This window comes from Pieris napi, chromosome 15 (assembly GCF_905475465.1).
Source record: "Pieris napi chromosome 15, ilPieNapi1.2, whole genome shotgun sequence".
NCBI classification, from domain to species: domain Eukaryota; kingdom Metazoa; phylum Arthropoda; class Insecta; order Lepidoptera; family Pieridae; genus Pieris; species Pieris napi.
This window is the reverse complement of record NC_062248.1, coordinates 1,530,514-1,548,635: the sequence shown is the minus strand read 5'-3', so window position 1 is coordinate 1,548,635 and position 18,122 is coordinate 1,530,514. Positions and strand designations below refer to the sequence as shown.

The 18,122-nt window shown below is 33.1% G+C and overlaps 1 protein-coding gene across 2 annotated transcripts; it reads left to right on the top strand.

Moving 5' to 3' along the window:
- Positions 1 to 975: 975 nt before the first annotated feature.
- On the top strand, positions 976 to 14,722 carry LOC125056671 (elongation of very long chain fatty acids protein AAEL008004-like). Of its 2 annotated transcripts, XM_047659923.1 has the most exons (6): positions 976 to 1,122; positions 7,183 to 7,373; positions 10,090 to 10,215; positions 12,159 to 12,264; positions 12,666 to 12,802; positions 14,412 to 14,722. In XM_047659923.1, the coding sequence occupies exons 1-6, from the start codon at positions 1,062 to 1,064 to the stop codon at positions 14,673 to 14,675; spliced, it is 885 nt and encodes a 294-aa protein (XP_047515879.1). In that variant the 5' UTR covers positions 976 to 1,061; the 3' UTR covers positions 14,676 to 14,722. The 2 variants fall into 2 exon arrangements, with proteins under 2 accessions (XP_047515879.1, XP_047515880.1); XM_047659924.1 differs by lacking the exon at positions 10,090 to 10,215.
- The last annotated feature ends 3,400 nt before the right edge of the window (positions 14,723 to 18,122 follow it).

The following is an 18,122-nucleotide window of genomic DNA, read 5'->3' as shown; positions in this document are numbered from 1 at the left end:
ATAAATTCTATACCAATCGAAAGTATGAAGCCCATAGAATATGCAAACGTTAGGTTGTTTTTAATCAATTAATTATTTATGTGTATATTTTTTTATGTGACACTAAAGTATATTATACATCTTTAGTAAAAAAAAAAAGTTATAGTGATGCATGTATAATACTACCCTGATTAATAAATTTACTACATGCAAATTATTTTTTTTTTTTTTTATATTAATTAAACATACTCTGGACTGAAATTTGCTAGGCAACCCATATGGATTATATTTATTGACATATTAAATTAAATATAAAATACGTTTCATTAAATAAGCATCTCGGTGAAGGTCGTTGTAAATCGGGATCTTGTACTATGACACTTATTTATCCATAGAAACAATAATAAACATCCTTTTATATTAAACTAGCGGACACGACAGACGTACTCGCGTCTTAAATACAAAAAACCGACGGGTTGCACTCCGGGAGTGCCGGCAGAAGTGAAAACTTGAATAATAACGTTGTGAATTTTTGATATTTTGGAATGGTTAGGGAATAATTTTGCTTGAATTGCTTTAATTATTGTATAAAAGTACTATCATTTATGTGATAGAATACAATATTTATTTATTGCACTATGGTACACAAATATGACAATTTATATTACATTAAATACGTCGAGCCAGCTGTCTACTCTCCATCCGTCTTACGAATTTTCGATCAGGTCACGTGTCCTGACGCGAGTTTAACATTTTTTACCCATTCCAAAAAAAAGTGTACAACGCCGCTAAAGAAGTTTACACTTCAAAAATAATAATTTGAAGATTAACCAATTAAAGGCTAGATAAATTTATTTTCTGACACCAAAAGGTATTAATATATTACTAAGATTTACTTAATATTTATAAAAAAAAATCGTTTAAAAGTACACTTTTATTTTAAATCAAGAGCCGCCATTAAAACAATGACCGTATAAAAATGTAAATTAATCCAATTGATTTCATTGTATTCTTTGTTTAGACGTGATCGGTCCAATAACTGTAATTATAAAAATTTATATGAATATTAGCGATATAATAAAATGGCGACTTTAATTGGAAAATTATACAACGTGCACCATTTTTTATTTGAAGAATTAAGTGGTAAGTTATAGTTTTTTAGTAACTAAACCATTAGCTAATTTAAAGGTGTATTTTTGTGTTTAAACCTACAAATTATTTAGATTTACTTCGCTTAGATATTGATTTATTACTAGCGGCGTTTACATAAATGACAATGTAGTTTTTAAGTTTAGTAGGTATATCATAAGTATCATTATATCACTTAAGATTTAAAAGTTTTCATATATGTATGTTCCAGAATGCGCCGCGAAAGTTAATATGGCATTATTTCTTCCGAGTATGTTATATTTTAAATTATAATAGCATTTACAAAAAATATTAAATTGGCATCTACTCTTTAAGGTATATCCAATAAGAAAGAGTTGAAAACATACGAAATTTGATTAGAAAATTAAATGATGTATCGCGTTTAAGATATCATCAATCAGGTTGATTGCCCCAACCTTTTAACTAAATATAAATTTCGTGTCGCACTGAATACCCTAGGTATATACCAAGGGTATTCAATGGAATGGTGTGATCACCATCCCATTATTCTCTCTATTTAGATGAACGCAATTTAACCAAAACTCAACGATATCCAGATTGAGCATTCTGATAAACGAGCTAGATCTGGAAATCTATAGTTTCTCAATTTACCCTTTAAAATCTATAAATATTATCCTTATAATTTTTATAATGTATATTATTTTTCTTTATGTGTACCGAGCGTTGGTAAATATTTAGCTTTTGTAAATATAAAAAAAAGTATTTATTGTGTTTTGAATTTATTTTTATGACGGACATTATACGTTACCTACGTATTATTTAAAAAACGTCAAAATATGCACATCCTCTGGTCCCGAAAGTAGTAGGGGTACGTGGGGCTCGACCCTCACCAGAATCTCTGCTATTCAGAGACTTCACTTCAGGGCACTTCCGACAAACCACCTCTAGTATTTGCTAAACCGTAGTACGTAGGCTCAAGGGCCTGTCGCTTTCTCAGCGCTTATTAAACACTATTAGAATCTTCAGTGAAGACTCTTTATCAAAGTAAGGAGATGGGCATACCTTCTCCTATTCGCTTCTCGTCTTCTAACCCTTATATAATAACTAGTGGACCCGACAGACGTTGTCCTGCATGATATTTCAAGCAATTAGTAAAGCAAAGTATGAAAGTGCCGACTGCAGCGCCATCTGGCGGGCTGATTTGTGAATCTAAACCATTCCCAGATCCCCTTGAACACACACAAAAAATTTCATCAAAATCGGTCCAGTCGTTTGAGAGAAGTTCAGTGACATACACACTCACAGAAGAATTATATATATAAAGATGTATATTACCTACAAATTATTCGCATTATATTTAAGTTCAGATACTAGATCTAAAGCCTTGATAATTTCGAAATTAAACCACGGGAGTCAAGGTTAGTAAAAGTAAAATTGAGAAAATGGAACGTGTAATCGCCTTGTTATTTCCGAAACTTCAGGTTTTGGATGTTAATCATTAGCAATTCATATTATTCGAATTAATAATTCGAAATACTGAATTTATATGTATGTAAATTTTATAAATATAATTTTAATTACAAAATGCGTAAATGATTTGTATTCAATTGTAATATAAACTAACAGTTGGAGGCGCTTCTACTGGTTCGAGTTTTGTGTTAAACTTGTCGATAAAAAAACGTTTTAGGGTGCGTACAGACTATGAAACATATTATATAACTTGTGTTTTATAACACGTCCACATTATGTAACCTTGTTATTCAACATTATAACATAAAACAATACTGTACACATTAGAATAACAATGCTATATAACAATGTTATATAACCATTTTAAATAACAAAAGAAAAACAAAAAAACGTAGATGCTGGGTTCGTCCTAGCATACATATCAATAACATGTTATTATAACATGTTTTATAACATTCAGTGTCCACATTATCTGAAACATGTTGTATAGCAATGTTGTATAACATGTTATGTTATATAGTCTGTACGCACCTTTTCGTACCTAAATCACTTAATGCGACCCTATTGACAACCTACAACTGAGATACATTTAAAAAAAAAGGGTGCGTGTACTTATGTACGCGCGTAAGAAGTTATACTTCTTAGGCATTATTAAAAATAGTTTTTGATTGCATGCAAATATTTTTTTTACAATTAAATAATCAAAGACTGGAAAAGGAGTCATTATAGTCAATAAAGTTCAGTTTACATTTGAAAAATTAAATAAATATTTATTATTATTCTCTTACATTAACTGTAACATAAATTCTATTAAGTTAAAAGTATATATGTAGTATTATATATTTAGAACATCTCTACCAAACACTTAGATGTATGTTGTAGCTTTGGCAGTATTGCACAATATAGCCATTGATTTAAAAATCAAAATTGATAGGTTGATAGTTCTTAATTTAGGTTGTTTTAACAATTAAGTTATTTAAACAAATAAAACACTATTTATTTTTAAAACATTTTTATTTCATTATACTATTTATTTTTAAGTGACTCTAATGTCTGCATCAGAATTTCGGTTTGTAATTTTAAATTAATCATTACTTGGTTGGGCATCTCTGCCATATTCTTATCTCTATGTTTGTGTTCTATTTGAAGCCGCTCATTTTCCAGAGCCCGAAAGCTATGCATATCTTGATACGAGGCTTCTCCAAAACTAAAACTACTACTTGCTTTCTGCAACAAATAAGAGAATATTAATATATGTTCTGTCCATCCAAAACTTAAAAAAATTATAATTCATATTATAAAAATCCTTCCTGGAAGAACAGTCTATATATTAGTCAGATCAAAACCCATTGTGTAGTTTAGAAAAACTAATTGCACATGCTACAGACCTGGATAGCAACTTTCTTTTATCTATTTAGAGATAGAGATAATTTAAAAATAATACCGGTGTCTTCGTTGTAGGTTTCTTTGGAGTTGTTTGGGGATTCTTGTTATTCAGTTTGACATGATTTTCTTTACCCTTTCGATTATAATCCTACAAAATAATGAAATTGTTAAGTTATGTTGTCACTGTTGTGCACACCTTTGTCTGGCTTTTCTAGTATTCAAGTTATGTCAAAACTGATTTATTACCTTATCATTGTTCGCTTTATTTGCTTTTGGGATATCAATTGTTTCCAAAATGATTTTATTTGTAATATCCCAAAATATATAAATAACATCTATTAATTTAAGTTCATCATGTTGAGTGGTTCGCATTCAGGTGTTAAGGTGTATTATACCCACTGTCCATTATAAGTGGGAATGGGCTCACTTCTGGCTGGACAGAGTTTTGGTACTACAAGTGCAACATGGATGTTTTGAGGTATTAGAATATCTCTGACTACCCTGTAGGAGAATAAAGTACTGTTGTGAGCATATTATGCTTATGCTTGAGAGGTTGAACCTTGAACATCACCATACATCATATTTATAATTAACATTCCTACCTTTACAATCAAATTCATTGAAATCGACTTCAAACTGTTGCGGTATCATCTCTGCCACGTCCATTGTGTCTGGAGATGGTGATGGTGACTTTGTTCCACCTCCAGTTTTTGATGTTTCACAGCGGTAAGATCTCAGAGAAGACAACTCTTTTTTTTTTGTATTCAATTTAGTGCACTTCCACTGATTCATCAATTGTTTTTGTCTCTTGACCTTATATTTGCTAGATTAAATCTGAAAAATTACGTTTTGATTAAACAATGTGCTTAATTTTTTAATCAAAACATTACTCGATAATAATAATACATACGGATAGTTAACCTCAATTGTATTGAAGTACTTAGGAGGGTTAATGTCAGTTTTTTCACAAATATTTTGATAATGAATATTATCATTATTCATTAGTATTGATTAAAATATTCAATTTCACAAATCACTTCTGAATATAATTAAAAAGCATTGCTAAATTTCTTTGAAAAAATAATTAAAACTCCTTTATTGGTTAAAAAGGTAAATGACAAATGTCATTAATCATTATTGTCATTCAAAATTTGCGATCTTCGAACTTCACGCATATTCTATTTCTTTTTACTTGTAGATTGTCTTATTCCTATCTCGCTCGCGCACGCTATAATCACACTGCCAATTTTGTGTCACAGGTGCGCGCGCATCGTAAAATTTCACTCTCATCAATTTTTCATAACGCGCCTAAAGAAGTACAACTTCAAAAAAAAACAACAAACAAATTATTCATATGACCTCGAAAAAATCAGCCCTTTTATGTATCCACGTGACCTTAGCAATAATCAGATTTCGTTACTCATATTCAGTATGTTTCAGTACTCATTCTGGTATACTCAAAAAAATTTCTGGATATATTCTGTATTTCTCGTACTTCTTGTGGAATTCTCCATCTATACCTCGATTCTTATTTAAATCATGTACTCCACAATCTCTTCCAAATATTAACGGCGCCGCGTGAATGGTCGCCTCGCCCGCTTCGCCGTTCGCACCACCGCGCCGATCCCCGTGGCCAGCGATTCTGTAACTCACTTTTCGAACTCGCACAGCGGTTTTCACAGCGGCGGTCGCGCTCAAATCAGTCGTGAAGCAGTCATTTTACGATTTGGCATTCTGATAAACAATAAACTACAAGCTCCCTCCTTATCAGAACGTAAGTGACTTACAGCCCGTAAGTCACACCGGAGAAGTATGGCATGACACTGCCGCCTCTTATTTTTTTATGGACTATCGGAAAATACTAGAATTTTGGTGGATGACTTCGACTAACGCCCACGCGCTGGGGCCGCCGGTACCAGCGCTATGACCATCAAAATTCTTTTTTTTCATTTCGTAATAAGACCCATGTAGAACCGCCAACTGGGACAAATGACCAACTATTTTGTGTGACTATCTCCCGGCCTATCAGGAAAAAAATTTCAAAATTCAAAAATCATTTATTCACGTAGGTAACACAATGTACACTTGTGATTCGTCATTAAAGAAATACATATTAATGCTTCTAATTTTACATTTATTGCCAGTTCTCAAATCAAGGGCGTAGAACAGAAGAGAAGAACTGGCAATAAACTCTCCGCCACTCTTTTTAATCGCCATGTTTTTTTTTACACAACGTTTGTAAGGAGCTGCAACCATTACACCATGTTCCACATGACATCTTAAGTAATTAATAATAATAACATAAATTAAAAACAAAGACTTGTCCCCTATCAGCAGGAGGCATGGTGAAATAGGAGCACGCACTTACATTCTCGTGGGAACAACACGCAAACACGCAAACAAAAGAAAGTAAAGCAAAAGACAACTCGATAAAACGTTTCCTTTTATTCTGATTGGTCAACAGCGTGTCTTGACAATACACAGACACCCATGGTTGACCTTAGTCCTTGCTATACACATAAAGCATAAAAAAGAATTATCAATTAACAAGATTCCCAGACAGGAGAGACAACTCCTTGCAAAAATTGGGAGACAATTTTCCCTAGAGATTTTTTTTTAAATGTAATAGGAGGCAAACGGGCAGGAGGTTTTCCTGATGTTAAGTGATACCGCCCATGGACACTCACACCACCAGAAGGATCGGAAGTGCGTTGCCGGCCTTTCAAGAATTGGTACGCTTTTTTTACCCTAAGTCGAATTGGTTCGGACTGGTTCCACATAGTGGTGGTGCACGGCAAAAAATGTCTTAGACAACGCTCAGTTGTGGAACGACGGACGTCGAGGTGATACGGTTGGTATTTTGTATTTCACCTTGACGTCCGATAAAGAAACTCAGCTGCAGGTATTAGACCAAACAACTCCTCTGAACACTCCCCATGGTAAATGCGCTAATAGATGCAGAGAGACCCCACATCTCTACGCAACGCCAAGGGATCAATATACGACATCTAGACAGTTGTATCCTTGAAAACCTGGAAGGAATCGCTTGTTAGTGATAAGGCCGCCCGTTGCCTTATAACTTTTGTAACCTGTTTTTTTATTTTTGTTATGTGTATGTTTTTGAATTAGGTAATAAAGTATAAATAAAAAAAAACTCTTAACATTGGATTGGAATGCGGTCAAACGTCTGACAAGTTTCCATTTGAATAAAAGACAAAAAAATATAATTTTTTTCAGATCCTAGAACCAAACATTGGCCGCTGATTGGATCTCCTTACTCAACAATTGGATTATTGACATTTTATCTCCTATTCGTAATGAAATGGGGACCAAAATGGATGGAGAAAAGAAAACCCTTCAATTTAGAACGAATCCTTATTGCTTATAACGCTATACAAGTGATACTATGTTTATATGTTTTTGTGACCGTAAGTATGACATGAATAACATAAAATTAAACCACTATGTACAGCAAAATCCCTGTGGCAGGGTCCCTTTAATTTCTCCGTTGTACATCGTGAGGAAACCGACTTGCCTTAGACTCAAACAGTCGTCGGCGTGTGTCAGGCACATGAGGCTGATCACCTACTTGCCTATTAGATTGGCAAATGATCATTAAACAGATACAGCAATCTGAGGCCCAGACCTAAAAAGGTTCCAGCACCACTGATTTATTGTTTTAGTTTATATTTGCTTTTTGGTTTACTGGGGCCCTACTATAAGCTCTTATTGCGACCCGATTAACAACCTACTACTGGGATGTACTGGAAATATAAAAATTATATTTTTTTTACTATTTATAGATTATCCTACATTATGAACTAGTTGTAAATAAATTATTAAATGTTATACAGTAGAACCTCGATAACGTAAACCTCGGTAACATAAAAACCTCTGTTACTTCAAAAAATACTATGTTCCCTTCCCATCAGAGCCCAAAACCTCTATAACTTAAAATACGCAACCTCTATAACTTAAATAAATAATCTCTGTATAGGCCCTCAGTAACTAAAAGAAATGTTTCCACAACCTCTATAACATAAAATTGTTTGTGAATGAGTCATTTTGAAAGAGTGTCAAAACAAATGGTTTCGGTATTTATTGCTTGCACGTGTTTACTAATGTATTGTTAACGTAAACAATACATTACCTATTGTTTGCTTTATCTAAATTCTTCAAAGCTTTGCGGCGGTTAGCTTTGTGACAACGACTTACTTGCATCATAAGTTAATGTGTTAATGTATTCTCCTCTCTATTTGTCATTGAAAATCAAATCGATTTAGAAACAGTGAATTTTTTAAAACAAAAGAAAATCACAGATTTTTTTAAGTAGACTAAACCTTTAGTTGTTGTTTTATTTTTATGTAATGTAAGTAATGTGAATAAATATGATTACATATTTAATTTTCCATCCTTCTGATGCATTCAAGTAAAAATGGGAGCAAGGGTACATAGAAACATGTTCATACCTCTATATTAACCTTTACCTAACATAGAACCTTGATAACTTAAAACCTCTATAACATAAAATATTTTGTGTTTCCCTTGGACTTTATCTTATCGAGGTTCTACTGTATTAATAATTTATTTTAACATTTTGGTTCATCCGAGCGGTCATGGTGCGAATTTTCACTTATAATACCACAAGAGCTTCAAAATTATCGGGTATTTCCCGATAGGTTCGTTCCACTATAGTCGTCATGACGACTATAGTCGTCATGACGACTATATTTGTTTGCAGGGAACCTTGAGGGAAATGCCCGATAATTTTGAAGCTCGTGTGGTATTCGGGGGATTATTTTTCCGACCCAAATGTCGGCCAATAGAATTGCACCATGAGACGAAATGTACAGTTAACAAATAAGAATTTCATAATGAATAAAACAACTACTTAATACTTTTCTTGAAGCAACGACCAGAGAAAATTTTCACAAAAAATTATCAGTATAATACCATGTAGGTTGTACCACGTGACGTCGAATGGTGCAATTCTATTGGCCGATATTTGGGTCGGAAAAATAATCATACTAATTGAATGAACGAAATCTGCTAAGGTCACGTGGGAACATAAACTGTCTCGTTTATTCGGTGTTCTGGTATGAATAAGCGATGCATCTCAATTGTAAGTTGTCAATGGGCTCGCAATAAGAGCTCATGGTAGGCCCCCAAGAACCTAAAGTCATTAGCATCTCAATTGTATTTATTTAAAGAAAGCTCATGGTAGGGATTTCATAACAAACTTTTTGTATTTCTATTAAACTTAATTTGACAGACTAGCAAACTCGGCGAACTCCGTTTCGCCACCAGATGGCTTCGTTTTATGTAACGTTTCGTTTGGTGATCCCGCTTTTCTGTTGAAATTTTTCCTGAATTTTCTTTGCCATAAACCTCACGGAGTCCGAGACCTTTCCAACGAATGCAAAACCGTGGAAATCGGCTCGTGCGTTCTGGAGTTATAGCGTCAGGAAGGAAAACCCGACTTATTTTTATATAGTAGATTTGGCAATTCAAAAAATATAATATGATAAAATAGGAAAATAAAATGAACGTCATAAAACTTAAGTGTAGCAGGAATTCTATACTTCTTGCATATTCATAAGACGATATTGACCTTTAGTTTAATTTAATTAATTATAGTTATGCTCTATAACTAAAAGTATACTATTATTACATAGATATTAAAACGCCAAATCATCGATCAAGTGCACAGGCGTTAAAAAAATTAATGATTAAAGTTGGCGCCTGGTAGCTAGTACAGGTGATCCCAGAGCTGCCCTGCGATTCTGTAACTCACTTCACGAACTTACACATTCTGAAAAGGTGGGAGCTTGTACTTTATTGTTTATCAGAATGCCAAATCATAAAATGACTGCTTCACGACTGATTTGAGAGCGACCGCCGATGCGAAAACCGCTGTGTGACTTCGTGAAGTGAGTTACAGAATCGCAGGGCTGGGTTACAAGTAATAAGTATCGCAATACAGCGAGGTAATACTGCTAGCGTTATTGGTCCAAACACAGGGACCAACCTTTTTAGATTTGTTTTTTGATTTATATAATTTTTTTATTATTATTATTACTATGTCGGTTAAGAATATTGTTTGTTTTCTTAAATAGATAAACTAATAAACATGTTATGTTTTAGGGGATAAAAGTTTGGTATCACTATAAATTGATATGCGAACCAACAGATTTTTCAGAATCTGGATTGCACGCAGCTAAAATAGTATATTGCTATTTTTTACTAAAAGTCCTTGATCTATTTGATACGGTATGTATTTTTCTTATATATTTTTGTTTTTTATAGTACAAAGGGGCAGGAGGCTCACCAGTTGTTAAGTGATATCGCCGCCCATGTCCATTGACACTGCCAAAAGGCTCTTTGTTCTAAAGGAATTGGTACTCTTTTATAATGAAGGCAGCAAGTGCCTTAAAAAGCGCTCAGTTTAACCGACGGACGTCGAGTTAATAAAATATATATATAGATACTGAGGATGATGAGTTGGCGATTGTTTTATAGGAAAATATTTTTTTTATATATTATATATATATTGTTCATTTCGAAGCAGAATAATAATTATTGAAATTCTGCAGAAAGTGCTAGTGGCTTTATTCTCGCGTTGTTAATTCGCCGAGGTTGACAATCGCGGCGGTCTAAGAAATGCCTGGAAAAATTGGATCGTATTTATTCACTTGTAGAATTTCTAACGAGTATATGTTTTGCGTTTGCACTTATCACCTTTTAACAAGTAAATATAATGTACTCAGACAGAGTTATTACGAGTTTCTTAAATATAATTATTTAGGTTTAAAGAAGTATATTCTTATTTAAAATATGCCATTAACATATTACAAACATTAAAAATTACAATATATCACGCCACCGTCGGTCACTGCATCAAAAGCTTTGCAGGCGTAACTCAGAAGGCAAGATAATATCGTAAAAACTCGCTCTAAAATATGTTAAATAGTTTTTGGACCGTATTTGATTCTGATTTTAGGTAGATATATATGAATATTGTTATGCCCGCTATATGTGGCATTGAAGCTAAATTTATTTTACGTAACGTTTTAGTTATGTAATTTTATTTTACTAAAAAGCATGTTGTGGTTTTATACAGCTGCTTAGTGTTCATTAATTATGTGTCTAAGTAGTCAGTATGTTAGTGGAAGTGCTGCCACATTTGTGCTGCAGAAGCGGGCTGTTCGGGGTATTTGTTGTGTTTCTCCGAGGGAGTCGGTACGGAATAAGTTTAAGGAATTAAATATTATGACACTATCTGGTCAATATATTCTTGAAGCCTTGTTGTATGTCCAAAAAAATATAAACGATTTTAAAACAAATGGTGACTTTCACCAGTATAATACGCGAAATAGAACTAATTTGAGTGTACGACCAACCAGGCTCCAAAAGATAAACCACTCCTTATAAGGAAATTGTATTCGTTTTTACAACAAACTCCCAAGCGAAATTAGAGTATTATCACTAAAGAAATTCAAAGCCCTCGTTAAACGGAAATTAATCAATAAAGCGTTTTATAAATTTGAGGAATACTTAAATGATCCTAATCCTTGGGACTGATTTGCTCCAGTTCAAACAATTTGTACTGGAGCAATTTGTACTATTTTTGTTCATACTTGGCGATTAAAAAGAGTGGCGGAAAGTTTCTTGCCAGTTCTTCTTACCCGCTCTACGCCCTTGACTTGCGAACTGGTAGTAAATGTAAATTTACAATTAATTTAACTTGACAATTCAAAAGTGTTACCCACTTGGATAAAGATATTTTGAGTTTGAGTTTGAAGTAAGAGAAGGATATAAAAGAGTATTTAAATGTATTTATTATGTAGAACCTGAAGCTGTTTAATGCTGTACTTGGGTACAGAAAAACGTTACGGCGCGTTACATAAGGGGGGGCTGAACGCTCCTTTAGACTGGGTTCACACGGCATTGTCCTGCACGTTTTCTTTGTATTCGTTGTACCCGGGTGTTCACATGGTAGATTTTCATTCGTATATAATACGAATAGCCGCAGTCTTCATTCTATTTATTCGTTAAGACGTATACTGCAAAAAAACGTGAAGGACAATATCGTGTGAACCCAGTCTTACTAGCGCTATCCCAGACTACTATAAATTATAATAAATGTGATTTTATTAAGGATTGTATATTGGCATTGGCACTGATTAATCCTTTTATCCATTAAATTATTACAGGTATTCTTTGTTTTACGTAAGAAGTCAAATCATGTATCTTTTCTTCACGTCTATCACCACACAGGAATGGTGGCGATTGTATGGGGTTGCACAACGTACTATCCAGGTATGTTCTTTTGTTTCTTATGAAACGGACACAAATGTTTTTTTTTACAAAGCTGAACTTTATTAGTGTTATTTGGCGTCGGGAAGTGACGACCCCATCGCTTCCTGGTGGGAGTGCCATGCTGTTCATTCTTCAAGCTTGACTTTGGTGACGGGTGAAAACCAAGGGTTGTATGTTTTTTTAAGGAAAAAAAATTACGTCTTGTCTTGGCACCCTTATAATTTAGGGGTTAAAAAAAACTGATGGCAGACCAATTACTGTTATTTGAATTTTTTTTTTAATTATTTGGACATGGAATTTCAGTTTTTCGTCCTGAAATCTATAATTTTCTTAAGTGAACAATTAAATCTCTTAGTATTAAAAATTATGTACATATAAAATAAACAACTTACAATTTTCAGGTGGCCACGGTACGATGGTTGGATTGCTCAATTCATTTGTACACGCCGTAATGTACTCATATTACCTGCTCACAGTAGCCGACCCGAGTTTGAAGGGCTCGCTATGGTGGAAGAAGTACATCACTCAGCTACAAATTGTAAGGCTAAGTTTATAATGTTGGTTTCAAACCGTATATGGAAGGGCTTTCTACGTTTTGTTTATAAGTTGCCAGTCTTGTAAGAATTGGTACGCTCATTTTATTAAGGACATGGCTAAGTTACGTCGAAAACACGCATGTCTTCGATTCCCGGAGTTAAGAAATTTAAAGTTAGCTTTTTTTATAGAACAGGGGGAAAACGGGCAGGAAGGTCACCTGATGTTAAGTGATACCACCACCCATGGACACTCAATGCCAGAGGGCTCGCAAGTGCGTTGCCGTCCTTTTAATTCTTTTTTTTTGTTCTCCGCACAAGGAAGTTGTATCAGATTAATCAATCCACATAATAAGACAAATACTGATCATACTTATTGATTTGAATCTTTTGATATACTTTAAATATTGTCATGCTTTTAATAACAAATCAAAGTTATTTTAATTTTTTTTAACAATACAATCTAAATATATTATGTTTTCTCATTCAACGTAGTAAAACTATAATAACTAAGGTAATTCAGAATAAAAGAAACATTAATAGAAAGGCATGTTCAATCCAGTTCTTTTCAAATCGTTCTCGTTTCAAAGATTGTCAAAATACATCAATACTAAGCGCCTAGTTTATTCGTAAATTTCTTGTCTGTTCGAGCAAAATTTCTGAACGTTGGCATTAGAACAAAAATATCTGTCGGAGCGTGTACTGTAAGCTGCTAATGTCACAGGGCTTAGAAATATATGTCAAAATCAGTTCGGTTCAAAACCTTTAATACGTGTGGTTTAGAGTCTGGCTATTGAAAGAAAATAATTGAATTATTTGAAAACTTTCGGATGGCAACATAGAATGTCATTGAATTTCTTAGGTTAGTATGATTTATTGTCTTGATACTTCAAGCAATTACTCATTTTTATTTCTCTTATATATTTTTTCGAATAGTTAACTGGTATAATAGCCTAAACTTTGTTTTATTTGATAGAATATTTCGTGTCTTTCGCAGGATTTGATTATTCCGAATAAAGTTGTGTTTTATAATAAATATAGTTTTAGTTTTCTATGAATGCTAGTCATTTTAAGTATCAATAGTAAAACGCTAAATACATATAGTATTTAATTTCACAGAAATACAGTTACTATCAAAGTAAAAAATAATAAAATAAAATCAAGTATCAAGTAAGTTTAATCCACAAAATATATCAAACTTTTAGGGATACTATACTAAATTTTTTTTGAATTTGCCGCGCTTTTTCGTTATCTTCTTTCATTAGCTGACTCTATTCGATTTTGCCGCCTGAGCTGACAGTTGACATTAACGCTCCGACATAAACAAAAAATATACTAAGCCTATACTGTCCAGTCTATATCTGTTTCTTCGATCGAGCCTAAAATACAATTTGGTAGAGAGAGATGTAAAATTGTAATGGCGTAACAAGACTGATTTAATTTGTATAAAAACAGAAAAGCCTTGTACATTTATCAGGTCTATCACCGAAAAAATCGTTTGATATGCGATAAACGAGATGGCCAGTGTCTTATAGAAATAGAATAAAAGCGTATTTTTTTTGCCCATGACAGAGTGACTTTATCAAAAAGCTAAATTAATAATTTTTATTTCAGCTTCAATTCCTAATCATGGTCCTACACATGGGTAGTATCGTGTTTATACCAGATTGTGGCTATCCTCGCTGGATATCAGCTGTGTTCCTGCCGCAGAACCTTTTCATGCTCATTCTATTCGTAGACTTCTATATCAAAACCTATATAAAGAAACCTAAAACAGAAACCAAGGAAGAGAAAGTTGAGAAGAAAATTGAAAATACTAAAATGCGACGCTTGATCGAATCGCAGCATCTTAAAGAAAATCTAAACTCTCGTTCCTAACTGTAAATACATGTATATTATAAAAATAAATAAAAAATTAAAAGTGTATCTTTAGCATGAAAACTTGACCAACTCTCCGTGGCCGTATTTGGAACTAAACGGATTGACATAATCTGTACTGACTTTATGATACGTTTGTTTTAAAGGTAGTGTATCATGTTTTATTCCTTTACTATAAGCATGGTGACCTTCTAATATAGTAATAATAATTAAGCCAAATTTATACCTTCAAACAATTTACAAGAGAAACACACATAAAATAAATCAGTGGCACTACAACCTTTTCTTTAGGTCTGGGCCTCAGATTTCTGTATCGGTTTTATGACCATTTGTCAATCTAATAGGCAAGTAGTTGATCAGCCTACTGTGCCTGACACACGCCGTCGACTTTTTGGATATGAGGCAAGCCGGTTTTCTCACGATGTTTTCCTTCACCGTTCAAGCGAATGTTAAATGCGCACATAGACAGAAAGTCCATTGGTGTACAGCCGGGGATCGAATCTACGACCTCAAGAATGAGAGTCGCATGCTGAAGCCTCTAGACCAACACTGCTCGAGATATGCACTGCACACATACCTACATTTATACAAAAATATATTTTTTTCAATGACATTCTCTAGAGTAAAGCTGAATAGCAGAATAAATAATAAAATATTGGATAAGTAATCTAATAACAATAAATAAGAAAATTAATTTTACGAATGCAAACAGCATGTGGTGCCATCAGGTTGACAAAACTACGCATCATTTTACGTCGAATTCTTGTCGGTTCAAGAAATTCCGATCTTGAGATGAATGAGGAGATGCATAACCAGGCTTCGATCGTGATCGAAGATATGTGTTACCTCATCAAAAGAAAAAATTGTGTATCAGAAAGTGCTTTAACATGCAATATCGCAATATTGGCGCTAGAGAGAAGAGGAATAATATTGTGTAAAACTGCCATTCTTCTTTCGCAATGGCAAGAAATAAAACATTTCTGTATTTGCAAAAAAGTTGTATTAATATTAATTACCTTAATGAAATCCTAAAATAAGTTCGACTAAAGTAACAATGATATTATTAGACTGTAAGGCGGAACAAAGTTAGCCGGGTCAGCTAGTGTTTCATATAGAAAAAATAGTAACCATGGTAACAGACTCTTATATTAATATGTTTTATCACCGAGACCAATAGTGAAATAAAATCTGTCGGAAAATAATGTTATTTAAATTATTTTTCCCTTTATCAAGATGAACTAATACTACTATTTTTGAGATAGACCGATCAAATTTTTGAATCCAAAATTTAAATCTATAATACATATTTAAAAGTTATATTGTTACTTGGATTGGGGTCTTTTTTGTAGATAAAATACACAAATTCAAATTCAAAAATCATTTATTCATGTAGGTAACAAAATGTACACTTATGAATGTCAAAAAATAAATATATATGAAATGCTTCTAATTTTACGAAGAGAAGAACTGGCAATAAACTCTCCGCCACTCTTTTTAATCGCCAAGTTTTTGTTTTACATTATGTTTGTGAGCTGCAAAAAATACACCATGTTCCACATTACATCTTTAGTAATTAATAATAATAAAATAAATTAAAAACAAAGATTGGTCCTCAATCAGTAGGTGAAATACATTCTCGTAGGAACAACACGCAAATACATAGTCGAAATAACTAACATCACCATCATAAATTAATTCAAGTCCGACCAGTCACCACACGTAGCACCATAGAGTATGACGCATGGCCAGCCATCGGCCCCCTCGCCATATTTTAGGGAGAGAGACAACCCGACGCATGGACGCACATATATACACAATGCTATAATAACCTTGAAAGAAGGGTTAGAAGGGTGGAGTTCTTTAAAGCTGGGGTCGCCGCTCGCCAAAAATCAATTCACGCATAATTGAAGAAAAAAATTAGATATAATTAATGTACTACACGCCTTACCGCTTGCGGTGATCTTTTTTTTACATTGAAAAGCAAAGTTATCGCGTATATAGAAAATTAATATTTCAATGCTCTTTCTCTGAATATTCTTTACTAGCGGACCCGACAGACGTTGTCCTGTCTTAACTATGAATATTGATTTCAAATTGGTTTACTTAATTAATTAAAAAATATTTCAGAAACAAAGTGTTTATTATTCTAATGATTTATGTTATACAACATTCTTTGTTTTTTTTCTGGCTCGCATATTATTATATTATCAATATAATAACTCCGATCGAAGCATTTATTTTAAACGATATTAATTTTTCTTACATCCTCTATGACGATATTTGCAGCACGCATTCTGTCAATGTTATGTCAAACGCCATAAGGTTACATCAAAAACTTCGAATTGTATGGTGGTTAAGTATTCTTAAATTTTCTAATTTTCCGCGCAATTTTTTTTTTCTTTTATAAGAACCTTCTCCTGACAATTACAAACACAACAAAAAAAATCAGACAAATCGGTCAAGCCGTTTTCATGTTATGTCGTGACAACGGAAAACGGGTTTCATTTTTATATATATAGATAGATAGATAGATTACTCTTAAAATAATTGTCATCCTTCGTCGTCAGCTTAAAATAGAACCTTAAGTCAATCCCATAAAATTGAATTTTCAACGAAACGTAGCTTTACTATACACGTGATAGTTTAATGAACATTGTCCAAGCAATTAATCAATTTGAATGTACCACTTTCTTTGCAAATAAACGATTTATTATTTGTTAAAGCTCATCAGGAATAAACGCTCAAATTCTTATTTATTTAAATTCTAATCAAATGAATATTATAAATTACTAGCTGACCCGGCAATTTGCCATATTGTATACTCGTATTATTTCTAGGAAACATTTTCTTAGTTCAATAAAAATAACTATCTACTTTAATAAAAAATAGGGGTTGATCGTATAAGGGTGAAAATTAGGCGTTGTATGTATTTTGTATGCTGTATCATAAGAATATTTTTTTTGGGGTGGACACTACCTATATCACTTAGGGTTTTGAAAGATATACAGTAGCCGATTCTCAGACTTACTAAATACGCATAAAAAAATCATAAGAATCGGTCGAGCCGTTTCGGAGGAGTATGGGAACGAACATTATGACACGAGAATATTATGCAAAAGATTATACTGTATTCACTTCTGTTTCATCTTATTTCTGTAAAAGAGACGAAGGAAATTGTGTTCGATTTACTTTATTTATTACTAAACAAAAACTGCTTGCAAAAGCTTAATATAATGTTCAAATAATACAAGCGCTTGGGAACCGCCAGCTTATATGGGGTAAAATGTTTCGTTTGATTTCTCTCAAATCTACAAATATGTTTGAAAAGCAAATCAGCCTTAAATACGTCTGATTAGTTATTAACAAACATTAACAACGTGTAAGAAAAGAGATTACAAGCGTTCCTTACAGTAATTATATTAAAGAATTGGGTTGACTCGAAAACAA

Coding starts and splice junctions, on each gene's coding strand:
- LOC125056671 (XM_047659923.1), top strand. CDS start 1,062: ATGGCGACTTTAATTGGAAAATTATACAACGTGCACCATTTTTTATTT. Junction 1,123..7,182: donor TTTATTTGAAGAATTAAGTG/GTAAGTTATAGT, acceptor AATTTTTTTCAG/ATCCTAGAACCAAACATTGG. Junction 7,374..10,089: donor GTTTATATGTTTTTGTGACC/GTAAGTATGACA, acceptor GTTATGTTTTAG/GGGATAAAAGTTTGGTATCA.